The following is a 23,147-nucleotide window of genomic DNA, read 5'->3' on the forward strand; positions in this document are numbered from 1 at the left end:
CACTCAGATGTAAATCCCTCTGAGTTCACTGGGACTGTACAGAGGGATGCAGCCTTGGGCATTTGTGAAAACGTGGAAGTGTCTGGAATCTTAAACTCACGCACCAGGTTGTCTTCCTGCCTAGCCCCAAAGGTGCATGATGCAGACGCATGAGAGCCGGTGTAGCAGAGAGGCCAAGATCACAGGCAGGGAGACCCTGTTGTTGCCTTCGGGTTGTTCTTAGGTTTCCCTTTGGGCCACTTCTGGCCTGATCCAGCTGCTGGCCTCTTTTGCAGGAGGGATCATGCAAGGGCAGACCAAGCCAAATTTAGGGCTTTTCCACACCTCACCACTTTCCCCCCAGGAAAACCCACGGTTTAGCACTGAGTCGGAACAAATGGCAATTGGGATTTCTGCAGGTTGCTGCTTGTTCCAATTTGGCCCTAAAGTGCAGGCTGGTGAATACTGTTTAGAGTATAAAAGAACTGTGACAAAGTTGTTTGGCAATGTGTGCACACCTCTGCACATGTGAACTTGTTCTTAGTGCCAAAGCACGAAGGGGAAGGCAGCCAGACGATATAAGAGAAATGTCAGTCACATATTAAAATACAAACATTGGCAAAGGTAGTTTAAAACATGATGCACAGCTGGTTGTATCAGACTTTTAATTCCCAGAAAGATGTGCTGGTGGCGTTTGGGGAGTGAAATAAAACCAAGACGATTTTCTGAGTTTATTGTCACATCAGGAGAGGCTGGAGTTCTGGAGAGGAACTGCACAGGCCGTCTGGCAGCCCTCGGAGCAAATTCCCTGAGACGATTGTCTCCAGTTACATCTCTGCATAGAAATGGGCTTTCCGCTTGGCTGCGTGGCATGGCAGAGTGTTTCTGAGCATTTTGCTGCATCCATCCAAAGGGACCGTGAGGCGTGAGACATCCTTCGAGGATCTTACTGTGCGGACAAAGAGATATGCTTGGAAGTGGCTCAGGAGCTTCTGCTGGGCTTGATGCCTGAAGTCAGGTGAATCTGCCATGGTGGGGCAGCCTCCTTTTCCATGCTTGCCCGAGGAAGAACCTAGGCTAGCCTGTGGTCCTCATCCTTGGAGCCTGAGTGCTCCCACTCTCCTAGGCTGCAGGAGCACAACTGAGGAAGGACCATAGCTCAGGACCAGTGCGTCTGCTCTGCAGGCAGAAGGTCCCTGGTTCAAACCTGCTTAGCATCTCTAGGTAGAACAGGGAGAGAACCTTGCCTGAAATCCAGGTGTGCTATTGCCAGTCAGTGCAAACAATTCTGAGATAGATGGACCAAGGACCTATCTCAGTATAAGGTGGTGGCTTCCTAGCTTACTATCTTCCTGAAAAGTTTCTTAAGAACCCAGTGAGGGGTGAGAAGCGAAGTGACTCCCTCTACAGAAAGGCTTGCTGCCATCAGTGGTCTTTGTTTTTCACCTACAACAAGAACATAAGAAGAGCCTAGCTTCTGGCTGGCTGAAGGCCGGTCTCACCCAGCACCCTGTTCTCCAAGTGCCCAGCCAGAGGCCCAAATGAGAAGCTCCCAAGCAGAACCTAAGCAGAACCAGCATTCTCCCCTCCTGAGGACTCAGGCAACTGGTATTCAGGAGGTAAAACACAGCCACTGTGACTAAAAGCTAATGAGAGCCTTATCTTCCATGAATTTGCCCAATCCTTTGATGGGAGCAAATCCCAACTGTGCACTTCGAGGAGTTCCTTTGGTTGGTCCCGAAGCTTCTAACATTCAGCTTCTTGGATAGCCTTCAGTTTGGGCATTACAAGAGAGGCAAAAGGGAATTTCCTTATCACTTTAAAAGCATTATCAGCCTCCTCCTGGCTCACAGCATGCTCTGTTTTTCATCAGCTCTTTTGAAAATGCAGGTTCTCAGAGAACAACTTGTCCCTTAACCCCAAGGACTGGCCTCGGTAGAAAGTTCTCACATTCCTTCCGCAAAGTCATCGGATCCAGGCCACCTGCGGGGGGGGGGGGGAGTGTCCTAAGGATGGGGATCCGCCTCTGTGCTCTTCACAGCCCTATTGCAGCAAAGTGATTCCCCTCCAAAGTGCATTCCTGACTGGATGTGGCTGAGACGGATGACTTGACCCGGGCTGAGCAGTGAAATAAAGCTTTATTCACAACCTGTCATCAGAGAACTTTGAATCCATGCAAAGAGAGAGGCTTCTCCGGTTCATCTGCATTCATTCACCCATTGCTCTGTTGCTCCTCCACTAAGGAAACATGCGAAGGGAATCGAAGTTGCTATTTATATATATATATTTTTACATGACTAATCTGCTTCTGCACAGCACACTGCTTTAGGCAGAGCAAAGGAGGCTTCTAATTAAAACGCAGAAGCCCCTGAAATTGTGTGAAGCATTTGAACACCGGATGCGATTGCATTTAAATTAGGACTTGCCTGGAAATGGCATCTCCTGCAGACTGAGACTCTGAAAACAGAAATTAATAGGAAGAGAAGGTGTGTGTGTGTGTGTGTGTGTGTGTGTGTGTGTGTGTGTGTGTAAAATAAAGCACAGCACTTCTAGGTAAAACAAATGCCCAAACCGAGAAATCCTTCATTATTTGCATCTCACATGACATGACACAGACCTCACCTTTTCACGGCCACTAGCAATATGGGGATTATGGGCTGTCATAGAGGGTCGTCATAAAGAGTTCTGAAAGAATGTATGTGAAGTGCTTTGAGCATCTCAGTCTGGAAAATCATCGTGGGTAAGCTGCTGTTCCTCCACAAATACCATATTTTTCGCTCTATAAGACGCACCAGACCACAAGACGCACCTAGTTTTTGGAGGAGGAAAACAAGAAAAAAAATATTCTGAATCTCAGAAGCCAGAACAGCAAAAGGGATCGCTGTGCAGTGAAAGCTTCTTGATAGCTGCGCAGCCTGCATTCGCTCCATAAGACGCACAGACATTTCCCCTTACCTTTTAGAAGGGAAAAAGTGAGTCTTATAGAGCAAAAAATACGGTAACTCTTTCCACTGAGCCACCTCATGCAAATAAATGCTGATCATCGTGGAGTCTACCATTTATCTTTGGCTGCACCTTTAAATCACTTTTGAAGCACGGTCTTCCCCTCATAGAATTTTGGGCACTGTAGTTTGCTAAGGTTACTGGGAATTACAGCTCTGTGAGGAGTGGGGCTTTTTTCGGCCAGCACTCACGGGAACTCAGTTCCAGCACCTCTTAGTTGGGTGCCATTGCCATTACAAGAGAACAAGGGAGGTGTTCATGGTGAGTTCTGGCACCTCCTTTTCTAGAAAAATAGCATGGGTGAGGAATAAACTACTTGATCATTTTGGTGGCCCTGTGCTGAACCTTTCCCAGATCTACAGCAGCCTTTTTGAGCCCTGAAAGCAGACAGAGACTTTGGAGAGAGGGTCAAAACAAAGCCATGGGTACAATGGGGGCTCTTCCTTATGCTGCTAAGAGTGTGGACCTCAGGAGCAGGGGTGTCAACTTGAATAAAATATTGGGGGGCAGGTAAGCCCCACCCCACATAACTGATCACATGATGGGCCTCACCCATACCATTTGAATGGCAATGCCCATCTACCTTGGGGGCCCCAGCCCCCTCAAATATTTTATTGGGGAGGGCAAAGGGACCTCGGCCTCTAGGAGCTGGGGAGGTGCTGAATTTCAGGCAAACTCCTCTCTTTGTCTGTCTGACTCTCCTCTCTTCGCCCTGCCATTTCCTTTCTTGCGCAGTCCAAGCTGTTGTTGTTGTTGTTTAGTCATTTAGTTGTGTCCGACTCTTCGTGACCCCCTGAACCAGAGCACGCCAGGCCCTCCTGTCTCCCACTGCCTCCCGCAGTTTGGTCAAACTCATGCTGGTAGCTTTGAGAACACTGTCCCATCATCTCGTCCTCTGTCGTCCCCTTCTCCTTGTGCCCTCCATCTTTCCCAACATCAGGGTCTTTTCCAGGGAGTCTTCTCTTCTCATGAGGTGGCCAAAGTCTTGGAGCCTCAGCTTCACGATCTGTCCTTCCAGTGAGCACTCAGGGCTGATTTCCTTCAGAATGGAGAGGTTTGATCTTCTTGCAGTCCATGGGACTCTCCAGAGTCTCCTCCAGCACCAGAATTCAAAAGCATCCATTCTTTGGCGATCAGCCTTCTTGATGGTTCAGCTCTCACTTCCATACATCACTACTGGTAAAACCATCGATTTTACTATACAGACCTTAACTATACGGTCCGAGCTGAGCAGCTGCCAAAATGCTCACAGAAGTTAAAAGAAACCCATATAAGCAGCATGCATTCATTCAGGACAATGGCTGAAAGAGTAGCCGTCTGAAGAGGGAGGGAGGGGGGGTCTGCAGCAGTAAAATGTTTCTTTTGATAGCGAGACCTTTTCTGCAACTGAGAACTGGCCCACTTCCATTTATCAGCCAGGCGCCATTTAAAACAAAGAATGCAGAGAGTTTCAGGGCTCTGGAAGGGACTTCGCAGGTCTTCTGAGCCGCAGCCGAGTGTGGAGCGTGCTGGGTCCACTTGGGCACAGAATCTTTTAGAAAGTCGAGGCCCCTGTGGAAATGGCACCCGAGCCTCAGCTCAGATTGCTACCAGAATTGTGGATAGGGAGTAAAGACAGTTTCTCAGCAGCTGCCTCCAGCCTCTGTTGCATTGACAGTGTGCAAGTCTGTAGGCTTCTCATTTAGAATTACTCCTTTGATCCCGATGAAATGGCTCGCTTTGCCACACATCCCAGCCTCGCTTTGCTCCAGTCTTTGGCTCTCATTTGCCCGATTCCAAGGCTGATGTGAACTGAGTCCACCCCCCGCACCAGCACCGGGGCCTCTGGACCAGCACTGCAGGATAAGCAAGCACATAAACAGCAGGCTGTCCGTTTGAGAGATGCAGAGGCAAGCCGGCCCAAGAATTCCCTGCTCACAAGTTGCCATAAACAATGAACGAGGCTGTCTCATTTTTGCATCTCTCTCTTAAGCGGCCTTTGGGCCTGAATCGAACTCCTGCTCATGTCCTGGGATGCAGCAAAAAAGACAAATAGAAGCACAGGCCCTGGTGGGACAAAGCTTTACGGCTGGATTTCTGCATGCATGCATGCAAATTAAGGAGGACTGATTCCTACCAATGCGTTTCAACGTTTGTTGATTTGTATGTGATGACCAGCTTGTCTGAATGAGCCATTCCTGCCTCACCATAGATGGAAATTTTACATTGCCTAGCATGCTCTTCAACCCAACACTTTTTCAACAGAGACAGTTCCTACATTTAGCTGAGAACTCCACCATCGAGGAATCAAGAGGAGATGCATCAAGTGGCATCATCTGCACAGGTGGACCATCACTGAGGACCACATCTCCACAAGGACCTCTCGGTTCTGGGACAAGGCTCTCAAGCTGCCTTCCCACACTGGCACCAGCACAAGCAGTTGCTCCCACCAGCCTTGATCAGAAACACCCTGATGAGGCATCTCACACAAGACCAAAGCCCATCTAGTCCAGCATCCTGTTCTCCTGGTGGCCAACCAGATGTCCCAGTGTGAAACCCTCAAACAGGACCTGAGCACAGGAGCACTTATCTACTTGCAGTTCCCAGTAACCCGTATCCAGAGGCATATGACCTCTGAGCCTGGAAACAGGATACAGGTGTGATGGCCTGGGACTCGAGCTCAGACTCAGAACCAGAGGGGTCTCAGTCCGCACCAGATCCTCTGCCTCAGGCATCATCTTAACCAAGTCTGGGGCCTGATCCTGAAGAGCCCCAGTCTGCACAGGTTCCCCTGCAACAAGCCCCAGCTGGGCTGAGTCAGGGGCCTGAGCCTGCCCTGGCTCCAGATGCAGGGATGACCTCGTTGCCTCCAGCTGGGCCATCACTTACAGCTGCTCCACTACTGGTTGGGTCAGGGGAGGCTGAGGCGGCCTTTGGGTCTAGTAACCCACCAACGTCTCCTGAGCTGCAGAGACTCAGGTCTGAGAGAAGGAGAGACCTGAGTACTCGCAGGAGGAGTGCTCGCCTTCGGGCGAAACAGGGAGGTGAGTCACCGGGGAATCAGGACCAGCCGTTACCCCAACAAAGATAAAAGGCTGTTGGACCCTGCCCTAGGTTGTGGGAGCAACATTGCTGTATGCCAGGACCTGCCTGAGAGCCTGTGCCTGACCTTGCCTGGTTTCCTGCCTCGTGTCCTGCCTTGGCCCTGTCGGACTGACTCCTAGCGGAACCTTCAGATTCTGGACCGGTTCTGGACTGCGTTTCGCGGGTTACCCCCGGGCCCAGCACAACAGTGATCAATAGCAGTGGCCATTGACAGCATTATGCTCCATCAATTTGTTTGCTTTTTGCCTTTAAAAGTGCGCACTTAAAATGTAAATGTAACAAACATGTTTGTAAATCCACACTCTCTAGGGAGCTACACTGTATAGCAATCTCCAGTTCATCTTATACCCAAATTTGCTTCCGTGTAAGTTGTGAAATGCCTCTGTCATTTTTGTCTACAAGAGAAGTCTACCAGCGCCACCTCCCTTGAAGCTTCCTTGCCTCTCCTGTGCTGGCCAGGTGGCCTCTCTTAATCCCCAAGGTCTCAAAAGGGAGGTTGCAGACGAGTAATCCAGCACTAATCCTATCAAATGCTATGACAGCAAATGCTATCTGCCTTATCCGTTTGTGTGGGGTAGACAGGGACCCACTTCCTCCCCAAAGGCACTGCCGCCATCCAGACTAACCTTTTAGCACCATTCCTCTCTGCTACCCCTGTTCACTTTTCTCTCTCTCCGATCAGAAGTGCTCATGCACAACCATCTGCCCGTTGGTTCAGTTACACTGCAGGCTCCTGCAAAACTGCCATTGCAGAGCGTTGCTTGCAATGGTGTGTAGCCCTCGTTTGTTCCGTGAGTCAGCTGGAATCCACGATGCTCGACTGGGTGGATTATGGAAAGGGACGGCAGATTAGCTGCACTCCTGGCCATGTGCCCTAGGCAAGCAAAACAAACCTCTCATAATTGAATTGCACTTTCCGCCATGCTTTGCTGCCAGCTTTGTGCAAACTTGAGTGTCGCCTCGCAAACCTTTGTAAATGCCAGAGCCCACATTGCTGCTGCCAATTCTGTCCCATTGCCGTAGACGCTGTGCCTTCCCAAAGGAACATTTAGGGGCTTCACCATTAGATGGAAAAGTTGAGGTTTGGAGGCAAGGGGAAGCGGAAGTGCATCACCCTGAAACCCTGGCCCCTTCCCCGATTAGAGTCAGCTTCACATGCACCCTTGCCTGTCCCAGGGACAAGGTGGCCCAACTGCATAAGGTGTCCAGGAGAAATATTTGTAGGGGCCCCACAGTTGCAAGGAACAACCCGGCTTGGGAGCCTGTGACTGAGCAATGCTGGCAGACAGTTGCCCAGTTAAAGGTAAAGGGACCCCTAACCATTAGGTCCAATCGTGGCCGACTCTGGGGTTGCAGCGCTCATCTCACTTTATTGGCCGAGGGAGCCGGCATACAGCTTCCTGGTCATGTGGCCAGCATGACTAAGCTGCTTCTGGCGAACCAGAGCAGCGCACGGAAATGCCGTTTACCTTCCCACCAGAGCGGTACCTATTTATCTACTTAAACCTTTGACGTGCTTTCGAACTGCTAGGTTCGCAGGAGCAGGGACTGAGCAACGGGAGCTCACCCTGCTGCGGGGATTCGAACCGCCAACCTTCTGATTGGCAAGCCCTAGGCTCTGTGGTTTAGACCACAGTGCCAGCAGCCCAGAGTGGCTGGGGAAACCCAGCCAGATGGGCAGGGTAGAAATTCTACCCCAGCCAGTCTGGGTGGCTCCCAGCAGAATATTATTAATAATAATAATAAAGCAAGAAAACATCAAACATTAAAAACGTCTCTAAACAGGACTGCCTTCAGATGTCTTCCAAACGTTGTGTAATTCTTTATCTCCTTGACATCTGAAAGGAGGGCATTCCACAGGGTGGGCGCCACTACTGAGAAGCCCTCTGCCTGGTTCCCTGTAACCTCACTTCTCGCAGGGAAGGAACCGCCAGAAGGCCCTCGGAGCTAGACCTCAGTGTCCGGGCTAAACGATGGGGGTGGAGACGCTCCTTCAGGTATACTGGGCAGAGGCCTTTAGGGTCAGCACCAACACTTTGAATTGTGCTCAGAAACGTACTGGGAGCCAATGTAGGTCTTTCAGGACCGGTGTTATAATAATAATATAATAATAATAATTTATTATTTATACCCCGCCCATCTGGCTGGGCCTCCCCAGCCACTCTGGGCGGCTTCCATAAAAACCAAAAATACAATAAAATATCACACGTTAAAAACTTCCCTGAACAGGGCTGCCTTAAGATGTCTTCTGAATGTCAGGTAGTTGTTTATCGCTTTGACATCTGCTGGAAGGGCGTTCCACAGGGTGGGCGCCACTACCGAGAAGGCCCTCTGCCTGGTTCCCTGTAGCTTTGCTTCTCGCAATGAGGGAACCGCCAGAAGGCCCTCGGCGCTGGACCTCAGCGTCCGGGCAGAATGGTGGGGGTGGAGACGCTCCTTCAGGTATACTGGACCGAGGCCATTTAGGGCTTTAAAGGTCAGCACCAACACTTTGAATTGTGCTCGGAAACATACTGGTCGGAAACATACTGGTTATATGGTCTCGGCGGCCGCTCCCGGTCACCAGTCTGTTACTGGGCTCCCTGCTATTTTGAGAAGTATGATTGCAAAGTGATGTTTGACCCTCGCACGCCAGAGCAGCCACTCCCATTTCTGTCTTGCTCTGCTCAGTTATACCAGCTTAGCTTGGTTCACCAACTGCAACCACTCCAGGACCAGGAGAGCCTTGTGACCCACACATTGACCACCTCATGATTAGACTACTCCAATGCACTGTACGTAGGGCTGCCCTTGTAGCTAGCGCAAATGACAGCTGCAAGGACGCTTCCTGGGACAGCGAGCTCCCCCCACGCTCAAGATCTTATTGTTGACATGTAAGGCCCTAAACTACCTGGAACCAGGATGTAACTAGCAGACTGCCTTCCCCACAGCAGCCCAAACAGATCTTTCAGACCTTCTGAGAGAGTCTTGCAGATTGTCCCTTGGTGCCATCGCAGAAGCAGGACTTCTTGGTGATGCCACCAACCTTCTGGAATGCTCTCCCTCAGGTAATCTGTGGGGCAGAGACAGCAACGACCTTTAGATGCCTCTAAAAATGTCTCTTCACCAAAGCTTTCCTGGACTCATTTTGTACGCTGCTTATTTTTATTTGTCAAGTTTTCTCCCCGCAGCCCACATTCCCACCTAGACTTTTAAGGAATTCTTAAGAAATGCTGTTGTATTTCTATAGCTTTAAGGTAAAGCTATTTTTTTATTATTATACTAAGCCACATGGAATAAATAAGTGAATAAAGGGTCTACTTAAGAGGTTTTTAAATAGTTACAGAAGTGCTTTTAGCTCGACCCTTTCTGTGGCTGGCCAGCCTCCATCCCGCTGAGAGCCTCCTGGCTGTCCCACCCCAGCTGTGCAGACTCCATTAAACACCCCTCCCTTCCCTGTTGTAGTGGCAGAAAGGCACTCCTTGCTTTCTAGAGGAATCCTAAGTGGAGCACACCGACAGGAGTCCAGATTCTCAGCAGGGACGCAGCTGATGAACCCATTCAGAAAAGTGCTTCCCAGGCCAAAATCAACCCTTTCTTGTGAGCTTGGATGACAACAGAGCCAAAGTACTTGCATTACAGTCCCCTGTGCAGGCAGGCAGGCAGCCAAGCAAACACCCCACATTTTGCACCAACTCGGGGTTTCAAACTGTGCACTAGGGGAGCCCCCTGAAGCTAGCAGGAAGGCAGCCTCTCCTCTGACCACTTGTCTCTCCTGTCTCCCTTAGGAGAAGAAAGGCCAGGAGGTCCAGAAAGGCCCAGAAGTGGAGATTGCAAAGCTGGACAAGCTGCTGAATCTGGTGAGGGAACCGGTGGCCAAAACCAGCAAGTGAAGCCTGGCCAGTGTGGCCCCCCCTCCCTGCCTCCGCTCTCCCATCCTGCGTGCAACTTGGAAGCTCTGCACTCCAGGAACAAGAACCCCTTTGTAAGGGCCCTGGCCCCGCACAGGCAGCTGCACCGAAGACCTTTTTGTTCCGGCACAAAAGATGATTTGGTTTTGGTTTTGCATACAGAAAAATAAAAGCCGAGGCTCGACAGCTGTGCAGAGTGAGCATGCAGGACGACTCTCGTCCAGCCGCATATCAGGAGGGAGGGAGAAGGAGGGGAGAAAAAGAGGTGGGTGGGTGGGTGTGTATGCAAAGCTGTCTCTGCAGCTGATCACGAGGAAGAGGCCCAGTCCTGCCCTCTGCAGAAGATGCTACTTGCTGGCTTGGAGTGAGAAGATGTCTACCATCAAAAAGATGGTTCTCCAGAGAGACCCTACTGAGAATCCCACAAAGGGCCAAACGGGGGTGTGTGATATCTGTCACGCTGTTTGGTGCTATCTAGCTGATCTTTGGGACATGGGTGGCGCTGTGGGTTAAACCAGAGCCTAGGACTTGCCGATCAGAAGGTCGGCGGTTCGAATCCCCGCAACGGAGTGAGCTCCCGTTGCTCAGTCCCTGCTCCTGCCCATCTAGCGGTTCGAAAGCACGTCAAAGTGCAAGTAGATAAATAGGTACCGCTCCAGCGGGAAGGTAAACGGCGTTTCCGTGCGCTGCTCTGGTTCTCCAGAAGCGGCTTAGTCATGCTGACCTGGAAGCTGTACGCCGGCTCCCTCAGCCAGTAAAGTGAGATGAGCGCCGCAACCCCAGAGTCAGCCACGACTGGATCTAATGGTCAGGGGTCCCTTTACCTTTTAGCTGATCTTTGCAAAATGGCATGTGCCCACCCCCCACGGCCCCCCAAGCCAAATTGGGACCCATAGCACTGGGGGAGTGGGAGTATTTTTTAACCCTTTGCCCCCGTGTCAATTATAATCTTCCTCTCCCAGGCCTGCTTTCAACAAGGGAGGAAAGTTGAGACGCTCTATGAGCACCAGCTTCAGCCTGTCCATTCTGGTACAGACGTGATTTCAATAAAACTGCGTGCTTCCAGTCTAACCATCGCTCCTCCTGTTGTGCATGCCTCCATGCCCACCCCAGGCCAGAGCAAAGGACCTTTGCTCCCTCGCTGCCAGGCGCTGACACAGAACTGTCTGGTGCAATTAAGCCCCTGCGTGATGAAGGGCTGAGGTAGAAAGCCAAGCGGCGCTGTCCTCACGGCCAGGATGAGGAAGCCAAGCCGGTTGCCTCGCAGCTGCCTTCATCAAACCCACGCAACTCTGGCCTCTCTCTCTCCGAAAGGGGGCTGAGCACTTTTCAGGGGTGCACAGCCCCTTCACCCTCCCCCTCCCTGGAAGCCCAGCAGGTTCCTTTGGAGACAGGAAACAGAAGCGGAACACAAGAGGTTTTCTGTCTGCTAGAAACTAGGCAAGTTTTTTTTATTATCATTATTCCAGTAAAATCACAGTCAGGAAAGGACATGTTAAGCCCAGTGGAGAGTCATTAGCATGAGAAGGGAACAAGCAGCTCTCTGCCTCTTAGCAACACAAGGAAGCGGAGAGACCCCCAGAGACCCCCACCATACAAACATATACTCCCTGGGAATCCTGCTGCACCAGGCATGAACCTCCCACCTCCCCCTTCTTTATTGCAACGGCTCTGCTTTGGGGTGCCAGACCCACCCCAGTTCTGGCCCAACACCCACTCTGCTTAGTTCGCCTGCCTTCCTCCTGCCTCTTGGGGCAAGACTGCTGGGAAATTGCTTCACTTAGAGAAGGTGACTGAGGTGGGACGGGGGAGAAAGGCTGAGACCCCCAGGAGGAGGAGGAGGAGGAGGAGGAGGGAGCCGCCCTCACAGACCCCGAGACTCGGCCGCAAAGATGGGCGAACGCAGGAGGGCGTGCAACAGAACACTGCCTGCCTGAGCAGATCCCCAAAGTTTCTGGATCATCCAAGCCCTCATCCTGTGGCCATGGGAGCAGGCAGGTCAGTTCCCAAGAGGCACTTCATCATGATCCATCTATGTTCTCAACCCAGCCCCCTTCCGCCACTTCTACCAGTACTGCCATTTGTGGTACCAGCCTTTACCCAAACCCTGCACACTTGTCATAAGCCCAACCTGTCTCCCTTGGGGCCTAGATCCCTACTTCCATCACTGAGATGGGGGGCGCAAGCTCTGGAGAGTGGGCAGGAAAGAAACTACTTGACCCAGGACTGGACTCTCGTCCAACGGTACCCCAGTTGGCCAAAGCCCGCAAGCGCCCAGCTGGTTTGTCTGCCCCCTCAGGTTTCGACACCAGCTGCTGGAAAGAGGGAGCCCAGCTCATCCATCGGAGAAGGGGGTCTCTTCCGCCCTGCCCCCCAAACCCACACACTTTGTCTCTGCCCAGCGGCCCGCGGGAGACGGCTTCCAAAAAGGCACTAATCTGTGAACATGGCTGGGTTGCTCTCCTTCCGCTGCTCGGCTGCCGCGAGGCCCCCGAAGAGACGGAGGCGAAGCCCCTCCACAAGAGGAAAACAGGAATCTCCCTCAAGGGGACCCTGAACCATCCAAGGTTTTACTGAAACCTGGCTGGCGGGGCAGAACGTTCCGGAAGATCCCGGGCAAAGCTGTGTTTGTTCTGCCACGCCGGCCGCCATCTTGACAGGGCCAGCCTCCGAGTTCGGCGCAGGCAAGTCCCCCGCACAGCAATCCTGAATAATATGGTGGAACCAAGCCCAGCTTGTTCCTCCATCTGCTGCGCCTCAGCTGCGAACGCCACTTAGCCTTCTCTGGGCTCCCGCGAAGGCCTCCTTCCTCCATGGCCCAAAGACCCCTGCCCTTGTGTCTCGAAGGCAACAGAGCTGCCGCAGCCAGCACCCCGTGTCCCTAAGCTGCCCAGCGATGAGGCCACGGTTCTCTCAGGAACTTTGGACCGAACTGGGTTCTAGACAGGGGAGGCTGAAATCCCCGTTCCGGGGGCTTTTGCCGGACAGACAGAGTCATGGATGCAGCAGGTACTTCTCCTCGTTTCCCCTGTCGTCCGTCTCAGAAGAAGGGCTCTGGTCGGGGCAAGATGGCGTCCGGCAGGCCTTGCAGAGGATCAGGAAGAGGATGAGGATGAGGAAAGCGATGACGCAGTTGAAGACAATAGCGATGACTGCCCCGGTGGAGAGGCCTGCCCCCATCCTGGGTCCCCGGGGTGCGGTGGTGGCACTCAGGGCACAGCTAAGAGAGGCAGGTCTTGCCGCTGCATACGCGGCCAACAGGCTCTCTCCAAAGACGGGTCTGCGCCGTTGCTTCCGCTTCTCTCCTTCTCCCTCCCTTGAAACATGAAACGCTCCTTGCTACCCCAGGGCTGGGCTGCCAGAGGCCCACATGGCTTCGCCCCTGGTGGAAAAACCGCAGCCCCACTTTCTAAGCGAGCGCCATTAACACGCCACATGCCGCTCCTCTTTGCGCGACGAGGCTGGCTTCGAATCCGCCGAGGTCATCCTGCAAAACGGCGGCAAGTCGCTCTCCCTGTTGGGCGGATTCTGCAGACGCTGTCCCAAACTCCAAAGGTCCTGTTTGATGGCGGTGCTCAAGACGAGGTCCCCGAGGCAGAGAGAAGGGCCAAAGGAGGTCACGGCTGCTTCTGTGCCCTCACCAGTCTTCTGGGGTGAAAGTGCATCCCTGCAAGAACAGAAAAGGCCCATGCAATCATTAGGAAAGGATAGAGCTTCTTCCATACCAACACTGATCCCAGGTGGCAGGCGCAGATTTTCCCACACCATGTCAGAGAAGCTGCATTTGACAAAAATCTCACCTCCCAAGTCTCACGCAGAACCCAGAACAGCTTTGCACATTCTCACCTGCCCCTCTGGGATCTCACACGCCTGCTGCCTCCTTGCCCCAAACACACCTCCCTCAGATGCATGTCTTCCTTGCCTCCCCCCTTGAAAACCCCCCCACCCCCTCTAAGCCAGCGGTTCTCAACCTGTGGGTCCTCAGATGTTGTTGGATTACAACTCCCATCATCCCTGACCACTGGCCATGCTGGCTAGGAATGATGGGAGTTGTAGTCCAACAACATCTGGGGACCCACAGGTTGAGAAACACTGCTCTAAGCAGTCTCCCTCAACCCTCTTTGTCTCCCGCCACATTTAAGCCCTCTACTTCCTCCCATGGCCCCCAGGCGGCTCTGGGGTCCTGCTGCCCTTTCTCCACAACATCTCCCTTCTCCAAGGATTTGTACAAGGCCAAAATGTGGGCCATTCGCAGCTTGTTAACTTTGGGCAAATCCCTGCGGAATGCCCTCCCATCAGATGTCAAGGAGCTAAAGAACAACACAACTTTCAGAAGACATCTGAAGGCAGCCCCTGTATTGGGAAGTTTTTAATGTCTGATGTTATGAAACATGAAATTTATTACGGTCAGAGACCAGCTTGAGAAACACAAATGGAACTACAATCCCAATAGCAAAACGAACATTTAAAACAATATACAACAATGGATTTTAAGTTTAAAAGTGTGATAGAAATATAAACACATAAAAACTTTAAGACAGACTACCTTAGAGAAATGTTATGTTTTCATATGTGCTGGAAGCTGCTCAAAGTGGCTGGGGCAACCCAGCCAGATGGGTGGGGTATTAATAATAATAATAATAATAATAACAACAACAACAACATCCCATGGTTGAGGAGGAAATGCTTAGAGCCTCTGGGCAGCATTGGATGAATGCCTGAAACCCCAAAAGAGCCCTGAGTTCGAGTCAGGACGGGCGTAGGAGCTTCACCCCCTGATTGCTTCCACACTCTTGCCTCCCCCCTGCCCAGTGGCTCCCAGTGGACAGACAAACTGGAAGCTCACCTTTCCTCTTTCCCCAAACACCTGGAATCCATCAAACCTCAAAAATGCCAACTGAATTATGCAATTGAAACACCCATGGGAGTAACTTGGGGGGGGGGGTGTCTCCTTGCTGCTGTTGCGGCCTCTTTTCAAGGGGCTGGATGCTGCGTTGCTGCTCACGTCAAGGCCTCCGGGGCCTCAGCTGGCACTGCGAGGCCAGAACTGCCAGATAGCTGAGAACACAGAGCCATCTCCTAGGAAATATCACCCCCGGCTACTCAGAGGAGGCCATTCATTCGCCAGGGACAGCGCAGCCTTTGTTCTCCTTCAGATAGCCAGGGTCAGATTCTGCCAGGCGCTGAACCCCATGCCTACCTCCCTTCCCAGCCTCCCGCCGGTTGGAAAACTTGCACCCAGGAAACCCTCCAGCTGGGAGCTCCTGGGGTTTAGCAGAATCATCGCACTGGGAAGGAGAGTGGGAAACATAAGCCTCACTGCCGCCAAACAAAACTCTCCTTTCGGCAAAGGCAAGGCACTGAACAGGAACGTCTCTGTTTCAAAGGAACTTGCAAAACAGCTGAGGAATCGCGAACTTCCAAGAAGTTACGACCATCTCCATGGAGCTCAGCGTGGTCGGCTAAGCATCTGACAGTGAATTAAAAACAAAGGGTGGCTTCTGAGCAAATGCAGGTGCGCCCTGAATCCAGTTAGCAGAGCAGAATGTCCCTGCCAGGAGGGCCTTGTTATCTCCCACTTGGACTACTGCAATGCGCTCTACGAGGGGCTACCTTTGAAGGTGAACCGGAAACTGAAACTAATCCAGAATGCGGCAGCTAGACTGGGGACTGGGAGACCACATAACACCGGTCTTGAAAGACCTACATTGGCTCCCAGTACGTTTCCGAGCACAATTCCAAGTGTTGGTGTTGACCTTTAAAGCCCTAAACAGCCTCGGTCCAATATACCTGAAGGAGCGTCTCCACCTCCATCATTCTGCCCGGACACTGAGATCCAGTGCCGAGGGCCTTCTGGTGGTTCCCTCACTATGAGAAGCCAAGTTACAGGGAACCAGGCAGAGGGCCTTCTCAGTGGTGGCACCCACCCTGTGGAATGTCCTCCCACCAGATGTCAAAGAGAAAAACAACTATCAGACTTTTAGAAGAGATCTGAAGGCAGCCCTGTTCAGGGAAGTTTTTAATGTGTGACATTTTAGTGTATTTTTGGTCTTTGCTGGAAGCCGCCCAGAGTGGCTGGGGAAACCCTGCCAGATGGGTGGTGTACAAATAAATTATTATTATTATTATTATTATTATTATTATTATTATTATTATTATTGCCCTCCAGGGGCTTTGAGACTCCCTGCTCCCACCGGTCAGTGTGGCCAATGCCCTCGGGGATGATGGGAGTTGTAGTCTAACAACATCCTTGCCAAAATGGGGCAGCCCCAGATGGAGGCAGGCTGCTCACGAGACTCTTGCTAAGCATTGGAAAGGCATATTAAACATTCCATGGGCACGCTGTCCATTCCCCCTTTTGGGGACACTGTGGGGCAATATCATGCGCTCAGCTCACCCTGGTCCCCACCAGGGACACAGCACAGAGGAGGGCCCCGACTCTCATCGAAGTGCCCCGAAGCCTCAGTCCGCAAGAACCGCACACCAGCCTCAGTTACATAAGTAGAAGCACGTCTCCAGGCTCGCCGCGAAGAGGAGATCCCGCACATCTTTGGCGGCTGAATCCCTTCCGAGTGGCTGAGTCTGCTTTTTGGAGCGGCCGACACTTTGCTCCAGCCCCAGGGCTGCCACTGCAACAGAATCTTCCACCTCATTTCGTGTCTCGAGGGATCATTGCAGCGCCGGTGACCTTAAAGGAACCCAGCCACACACACACCCCAACCCAAATGGAAATCACAGGGCCTTCCTCTCGCATCCACCTCCTAACCTAGGAAGATGATGCCTTAAGTGAGCAGTTTGCCTGACTCTCTTGAAAGGGGGCAGTTTAGAAACCTCCAGAAGAGACGGCTTCAGACCAAACAACTCCTGCAGTGGCCTTGGAGGGCAGCTTCAAAAGGGATGCCAAAGGGAGCAGAAAATCAGGAGCCGGGTGATCAGGGGGCTGGGACAGGGACCCCCAAGGGTCATCCAGCACTACCCCTGGAGAAACGCAAGAGTCACACAACAACAACTCTCACAAGGGAACGCGACAAAGCTGCGAGTGTTTTAGCTTAGGAAAGAGGAAACTGAAGGAGAACATGATGGAGGGGCACAAAAGTACCGTATTTTTTGCTCTATAAGACTCACTTTTTCCCTCCTAAAAAGTAAGGGGAAATGTGTGTGCGTCTTATGGAGCAAATGCAGGCTGCGCAGCTATCCCAGAAGCCAGAACAGCTGCTTTCACTGCGCAGCGATCCCTCTTGCTGTTCTGGCTTCTGAGATTCAGAATATTTTCTTTCTTGTTTTCCTCCTCGAAAAACTAGGTGCGACTTGTGGTTTGGTGCGTCTTATAGAGCAAAAAATACGGTATGCATGGTGGGGGAAAGTGGAAAGAGAAACATTTTTCTCCCTCCTAATACATACAAGAAATAATAATTTCCGCCAACTTAGATGGCTGCAAAGGGAGATTAGACAAACTTACGGAAGAGGAGGAAAGACTTCCAGTGGCTACTAACTGTGATGGCTGAGCAATACGTCCAGCCACAGCGGCTGTGTACCTCTGAAATAGCAGTTTCTGGGGGATTTAAGGTTTAGAGTGGGACCTCTCTCATGTCCGGCTGCTGGGCTAGATGGGCCTTTGGCCTGATCCAGGGTTTTCCTTACATTTCTCCTTCCGTCTCCTCCAACAGGAGGAGGTGGGCCAAGTTTGCAAAGCAGAGCAGGGGAATCTGGGCCTGGAGAAACGATTCCGTCACTCCGGAAAACATTCCTCCCTCTCTATTAAAATAAAACACTCATTCCAGACTCAAACTTAGCCTGACAAACACACCCGCCACCAGCTCGCTGAAGCCAGAGGCCCTGCACCAGTTAGAACGTTTCCAGGGAAGATTTGGGCATTTTCTGGATTGCATTATCCGAGCCCAGCCGGGTGTTTGCAACAGAACAGGCAAGATTGGAGGAGCAGGCTGGCCAAGATCCACAGTCTTCTCGCCTCCATTCCATAATCCCCCTGGAGCCAGGGGCAGCAAGTGAGGCTCTTTACCGCAAGAGACAATTGTTGCTTTCCAAAGGGTACAAGCAGTTCCTGTGGTCCAAGGGAACAGACCTCAGGACTAGGGAAAGCTGTTTCCGAAGTCCAGCTCTGGAGCAAAACTCACTGTGTGGTCTCGGACGCCAGAACATCTCAACCTCAATCCAGAAACAAGAATTAGTAGGACCAAGACCCTTCCTGGTCTTCGTCCCAAACCTCCACAAAGACAATCCCAGAAAAAACAGCTGTAGATTGTTAGGCATTGAAACCGAAGCGTGAAAATTGTTTTTTGAAGCCTGAGCATGTGGAAGTTGAATGTCAAAATGTTCCCTGAACTAGCAGTTGTTTCGGTCTTACTGGCACGGTTGTGGGTAGAGATGCCTGTTCAGGGGGGCTGTTTTGGCACCTGAAACAATGGAAGGCTGGAAAATCCCCTGGAGCCGTAGGGTGTGCTAAACGATAGTAAGGAAAAGAGCCTGGCTGAAGTCCTTCTGCACAAAAGTGCAGCAACAACGCTAGCAGACAGGGCCTTAACCAGGCAGGAAACTCCTCAAGGGCCCTGTGTTGAAAAGCAGAACCGCAACACGCATAGTCTGTTCCTCTGCAGGTGCCGAGACCAGAGACGGGGGTTTTCCTAGGAAATTCTGAATTGGATAATTCCCTTGGGGGGGGGGGACCCTATGCAAATGAGGGTTATTTGCATCACCCTCGAGATACACACATATCTAATTTTAGCACTTTATTTTGCTTGTATTTAGACGGTCTAGCCCATTTTTTGTACACTAGGCTTGGCTTTGGTTACTCATGGCTGAGGAATACGGGCCAAGGACCTGCCTTGAACAACACCCAGAATTATTCTCAGTATTTGCAATCCCAGAGCCCCAGCCAGCCATTCCCGCAGCAATTTCCGAGAGAGGTTCCTCAGTGCTGTTGCAAAACTTCGGAGTGCAAAACACCTTGGAAATTTGGATAAAATTTGGGTAACAGCTTTGTGCGGTCGATCACAACACCCATTTTTTACAGATATGACTGCCTTATAAAGAATTAAATCTGTGGACCCATCTATATCCCAAACTTTCCCAACTTTCCCGGACTTCCAGATTGAATGGGGGTCTCACACCTGCGTGACACAAACCCAGACTTCCATGATTCTACCTTCTGCAGGTGTGGGGGACCCTTTGGCTCCCCGATGCTGAGGTACTACAAATCCCACACCTGCTGATGGGAGTTGTAGTCCGAAACATCTGGAGAGTACCAGGCTGGGGAAACTGGGTATCTTCTGATGGACAGCTGATTCCCAAATGCTCAGTCCAATGTAGGACGTGCAAAGGGAGCCAGGTTGGGCCATGAGACGAAAGCAAAAAAACACTAATTTGTACAGTTCGGCTGGCCTAATAAAAAGATGACTTGGCCATAGATCAGGCTTCCTCAAACTCGGCCCTCCAGATGTTTCTGGCCTACAGCTCCCATGATCCTTAGCTAGTAGGACCAGTGGTCAGGGATGATGGGAATTGTAGTTCTCAAAACATCTGGAGGGCCGAAGTTGAGGAAGGCTGCCATAGATTTTGTAGAGGTTTAATGGGACGTGCCGGAAACTGAACTCAGGACCTTTAACATGCTAAGCAAGGACCAGCACATCCCTGTCTGTCAATTCCAAGTGGAATATTGCCGCCGCCGTGCAAGACTATTTGACATATTCTGCTATTTCCCCCTCTCATTGGAAGGGGCCGGGCACCATCACAGCTCACTGGCAGTGCCCCCCCCCCCGATTTGCTTTGCCCAGCCAAATCCCTAGGATCCTCATGTTCTGTAGCGCATTTGCTCCCAAAGGATCGGGCCCACGGACAGACCTCTTCCTCCTGGGACCACTGCCAGGTGAGCTGATGGAGCAGGTGGGCACTTTTTCTGACTTGGGTTTCCTCGGGGGATTTCTTCATTCCTGGAGGCCCCCCCCCCAGCCCAGAAGAAGAAGTTCAGAATTCACCTGTGCAGAGCCAGGTGAAAATTGGCAGGTAAGGATCCCGGGAGGGCCGGCTGCCAGCGCCCCTCCTTTTCAGGAGCAAAGTCAAAAGGGCCAGAGCTTTGCAGCTCAAGGGAGAGCGCCCCCCCCCCCCAGCTCAGAGTGGCCTCAGCCAAAAACTGCCTCACTGATGGAGGGCCGTTTAGTGGGAGAAGCAGGGATGCTTCGTGAAGATGGGGTCCATAAGCGGCCGCGTTCACACGATACCTTGGCAGCACCTTCCCGCCTCGGAGAATTCTGGGCACGCCCGTCGGTCTGGATCGCCTGGGAAGCGGGGCAATGACGCGCGTCCAAAGTGCGTGTGAACGCACTTCGAGACGCGGTCCCAGCTCCGGACAGAAGCGCAACTTCCAGGTCCGGGGGGGGGGGGCAGTCGACCCGCGAAGGCAAAAGCAGACAGGGAGAAAGGCGGATCCGCGAGCTGCCTCTGGCCCCGATCCCTCGGATGGGGGCCACCCCGCTTTCCCCGACTCGGAACCCGCGGCGCCCCGATCCGCTTCCTCGCGAGGAAGCCCCGCCGCCCTCCCTCTCGGGGCGCTCTGCACGCGCTCAGAGGCGCTCTCGCCGCCTCCATTCACCCCCGGGCACTCACCGGGCAGAGAGCAGTCCCCGCGGATACGAGGTTGGCTGGCTGGCTGGCCGGCCCTCCTCCCCTCCTTCCTTCCCGCCGTCCGTCCGCGGACTCCGGCCCCCGCCTGCCTCGCGCTCTCCTCCGCGGGCCGGGAGGGCTGCAGGAGGCCCCGCCCCCGCCCCGCCATTGGCTGCGCTCACGCTGGCGGGGAGCCCATTGGCCCTCCCAGGCCGCGCCCCCTCGGCCTCGCCGCACGTGAGCAGCAGCAGCAGCTGGGCGCGGGGAGGCGGAGTCCGCGCGGCCGGACGGGATCGCGGGACGGAGGCGAACCGCGGGAGGGTTCGCGCGGCGGCGTTTGGAGGAGGAAAGCGCGCAGAAGAGCCCCTCAGGTGGCTGGAGCGGGTCTCCTGGTCGCCGCTCCCCGAGCTAAAAACACGGGCGCCCTTGAGCATGTGCAGAGTGGCTTCTTCATTTTTTATCGGAAAATAAAGTGAAGGGGGAAAGGGAGAGAGATGCTTGAAACCGTGATATAATACGATATGTGGATATATATATACAGTGGTACCTCAGGTTACAGACGCTTCAGGTTACAGACTCCGCTAACCCAGAAATAGTACCTCGGGTTAAGAACTTTGCTTCAGGATGAGAACAGAAATCGGGCTACTGCGGCACGGCGGCAGTGGGAGGCCCCATTAGCTAAAGTGGTCTTCAGGTTAAGAACGGACCTCCGGAACTAATTAAGTACTTAACCCAAGATACTGTGTGTGTGTGTGTGTGTGTGTATATATATATGGGACGTGGGTGGCGCTGTGGGTTAAACCACAGAGCCTAGGACTTGCCGATCAGAAGGTCGGCGGTTTGAATCCCCGCGACGGGGTGAGCTCCCATTGCTCAGTCCCAGCTCCTGCCAACCTAGTGGTTCGGAAGCACGTCAAAGTGCAAGTAGATAAATAGGTACCGCTCCAGCGGGAAGGTAAACACTGTTTCCATGCGCTGCTCTGGTTCGCTAGAAGCGGCTTAGTCATGCTGGCAACATGACCCGGAAACTGTACGCCGGCTCCCTTGGCCAATAAAGCGAGTTGAGCGCCACAACCCCAGAGTCGGCCACGTACGAGAAGGCTGCAGGTGTTTGGGGCAGGGGGAGCTTTCATTTATTTTATTAGATATAAAGGATTTGGATGCCATTTCAGTACAATCGTGTATAAACAGTCAAGAAGGATACAGTGGGGGAGGGGGAATCAGTTAAAGCTGCAGAATCGAACTGCTGGTTAAAATTCTTGCTGGAATGAAGAATATATAATAATGATAATATTTATACCCCACCCATCTGGCTGGGTTTCCCCAGGCACTCTGGGCAGCTCCCAGCACGTCTAAAAACATAATAAAATGTCAAACATTAAACACTTCCCTATACGGAGCTGCCTTCAGATGTCTTCTAAAAGTTGTGTACAGTAGTGGGTCATTGAAACCGCCATTCTGGAAACTCAAGGCTAGGGAAGGGGCTGTAGCTCGGTCCATCCCAGGGGAATCTCTACATAGGGCTGGGAGGGACTCCTGTCCGAAACCTTGGAGGCCCACTGCCAGTCCGTGTAGTAGATGATTCTGAACTAGATGGACCCACAGTTCCATTCTGCATAGTTAACCTATGGAACTTGCTGCCACAGGAGGCAGTGATGGCTGCCAACCTGGATGGCTTTAAAAGAGGATTGGCTAAATTCATAGAAGAGAGGGCTCCAATGTTTACTACAGGCCTAAACAGCCTCGGTCCAGTATATCTGAAGGAGCATCTCCACCCCCCTCGTTCTGCCCAGACACTGAGGTCCAGCACCGAGGGCCTTCTGGCAGTTCCCTCCCTGCAAGAAGTGAGGTTACAGGGAACCAGGCAGAGGGCCTTTTCGGTGGTGGCACCCGCCCTGTGAAACGCCCTGCCACAAGATGTCAAAGAGAACAACAACTACCAGGCTTTTAGAAGACATCAGAAGGCAGCCCTGTTTAGGGAAGCTTTTAATGTTTGATGCATTACTGTATTTTAATATTTTAATATTTTGTTGCAAGCTGCCCAGAGTGGCTGGGGAAACTCAGCCAGATGGGTGGGGTATAAATTATTATTATTATTATTATTATTATTATTATTATTAACCAGGAGGGCTCTGCTCTGCCTCCACAACTGGAGCCAGCCATGCTTCTGAATTCCAGTTCCTGGAAACTGCAGGAAGGGAGAGGGGTCTTCTGCCCGGATCCTGCTTGCGGGTTTCCAGTTGGGGCAGCTGGTTGGCCCATGTGAGAACAGGATGCCAAACTAGAACCAGAATGGAGTAGTGGTTAGAGTGCCAGACTAGGACCTGGAAGACCAGAGTTCAAATCCTGCACTTGAGCTCAGTGGGTCACCTTGTCACTACCTCTTCGCCTAATCTACTTCACAGGGATGTTGTGGGGGAATCAAATGAGGAGGGGGAGAACTATGTAGGCCACCTTTGAGCTCCTTGGGGGTGAGGGATGGGACGTGAGATTTAAAAGCAGTAAATCAGACATGTCCAACTTCCAAGAGACTGTGATCCACTATCAAAAAACTGGCAGTGATCTACCCATTGG

At 52.2% G+C, this 23,147-nt stretch overlaps 2 protein-coding genes across 2 annotated transcripts in view; one reads left to right on the forward strand and one right to left on the reverse strand.

Moving 5' to 3' along the window:
• DNAI1 (dynein axonemal intermediate chain 1) overlaps window positions 1-10,142 on the forward strand; it is a 152,813-nt gene extending 142,671 nt beyond the window's left edge. The window contains exon 20 of the mRNA XM_083702694.1: window positions 9,834-10,142. Within this exon, the coding sequence (XP_083558820.1) occupies window positions 9,834-9,938 (105 nt within the window). The 3' untranslated portion in view covers window positions 9,939-10,142. The remainder of the gene's footprint in view (window positions 1-9,833) is intronic.
• Window positions 10,143-11,374: 1,232 nt separating this feature from the next.
• On the reverse strand, window positions 11,375-20,711 carry ENHO (energy homeostasis associated). Its single transcript, XM_083703000.1, has 2 exons — window positions 20,577-20,711; window positions 11,375-13,623 (listed from the first exon to the last, which is right to left on the reverse strand). The coding sequence occupies exon 2, from the start codon at window positions 13,134-13,136 to the stop codon at window positions 12,951-12,953; it is 186 nt and encodes a 61-aa protein (XP_083559126.1). The 5' UTR covers window positions 13,137-13,623; window positions 20,577-20,711; the 3' UTR covers window positions 11,375-12,950.
• Window positions 20,712-23,147: the final 2,436 nt, after the last annotated feature.

This window comes from Podarcis gaigeae (assembly GCF_964106915.1).
Source record: "Podarcis gaigeae genome assembly, chromosome: 11".
Taxonomy (NCBI): Eukaryota; Metazoa; Chordata; class Lepidosauria; order Squamata; family Lacertidae; genus Podarcis; species Podarcis gaigeae.

Bases quoted from the DNA above. Each gene is read 5' to 3' on its own strand.
- ENHO (XM_083703000.1), bottom strand. From the start codon at position 13,136: ATGGGGGCAGGCCTCTCCACCGGGGCAGTCATCGCTATTGTCTTCAAC.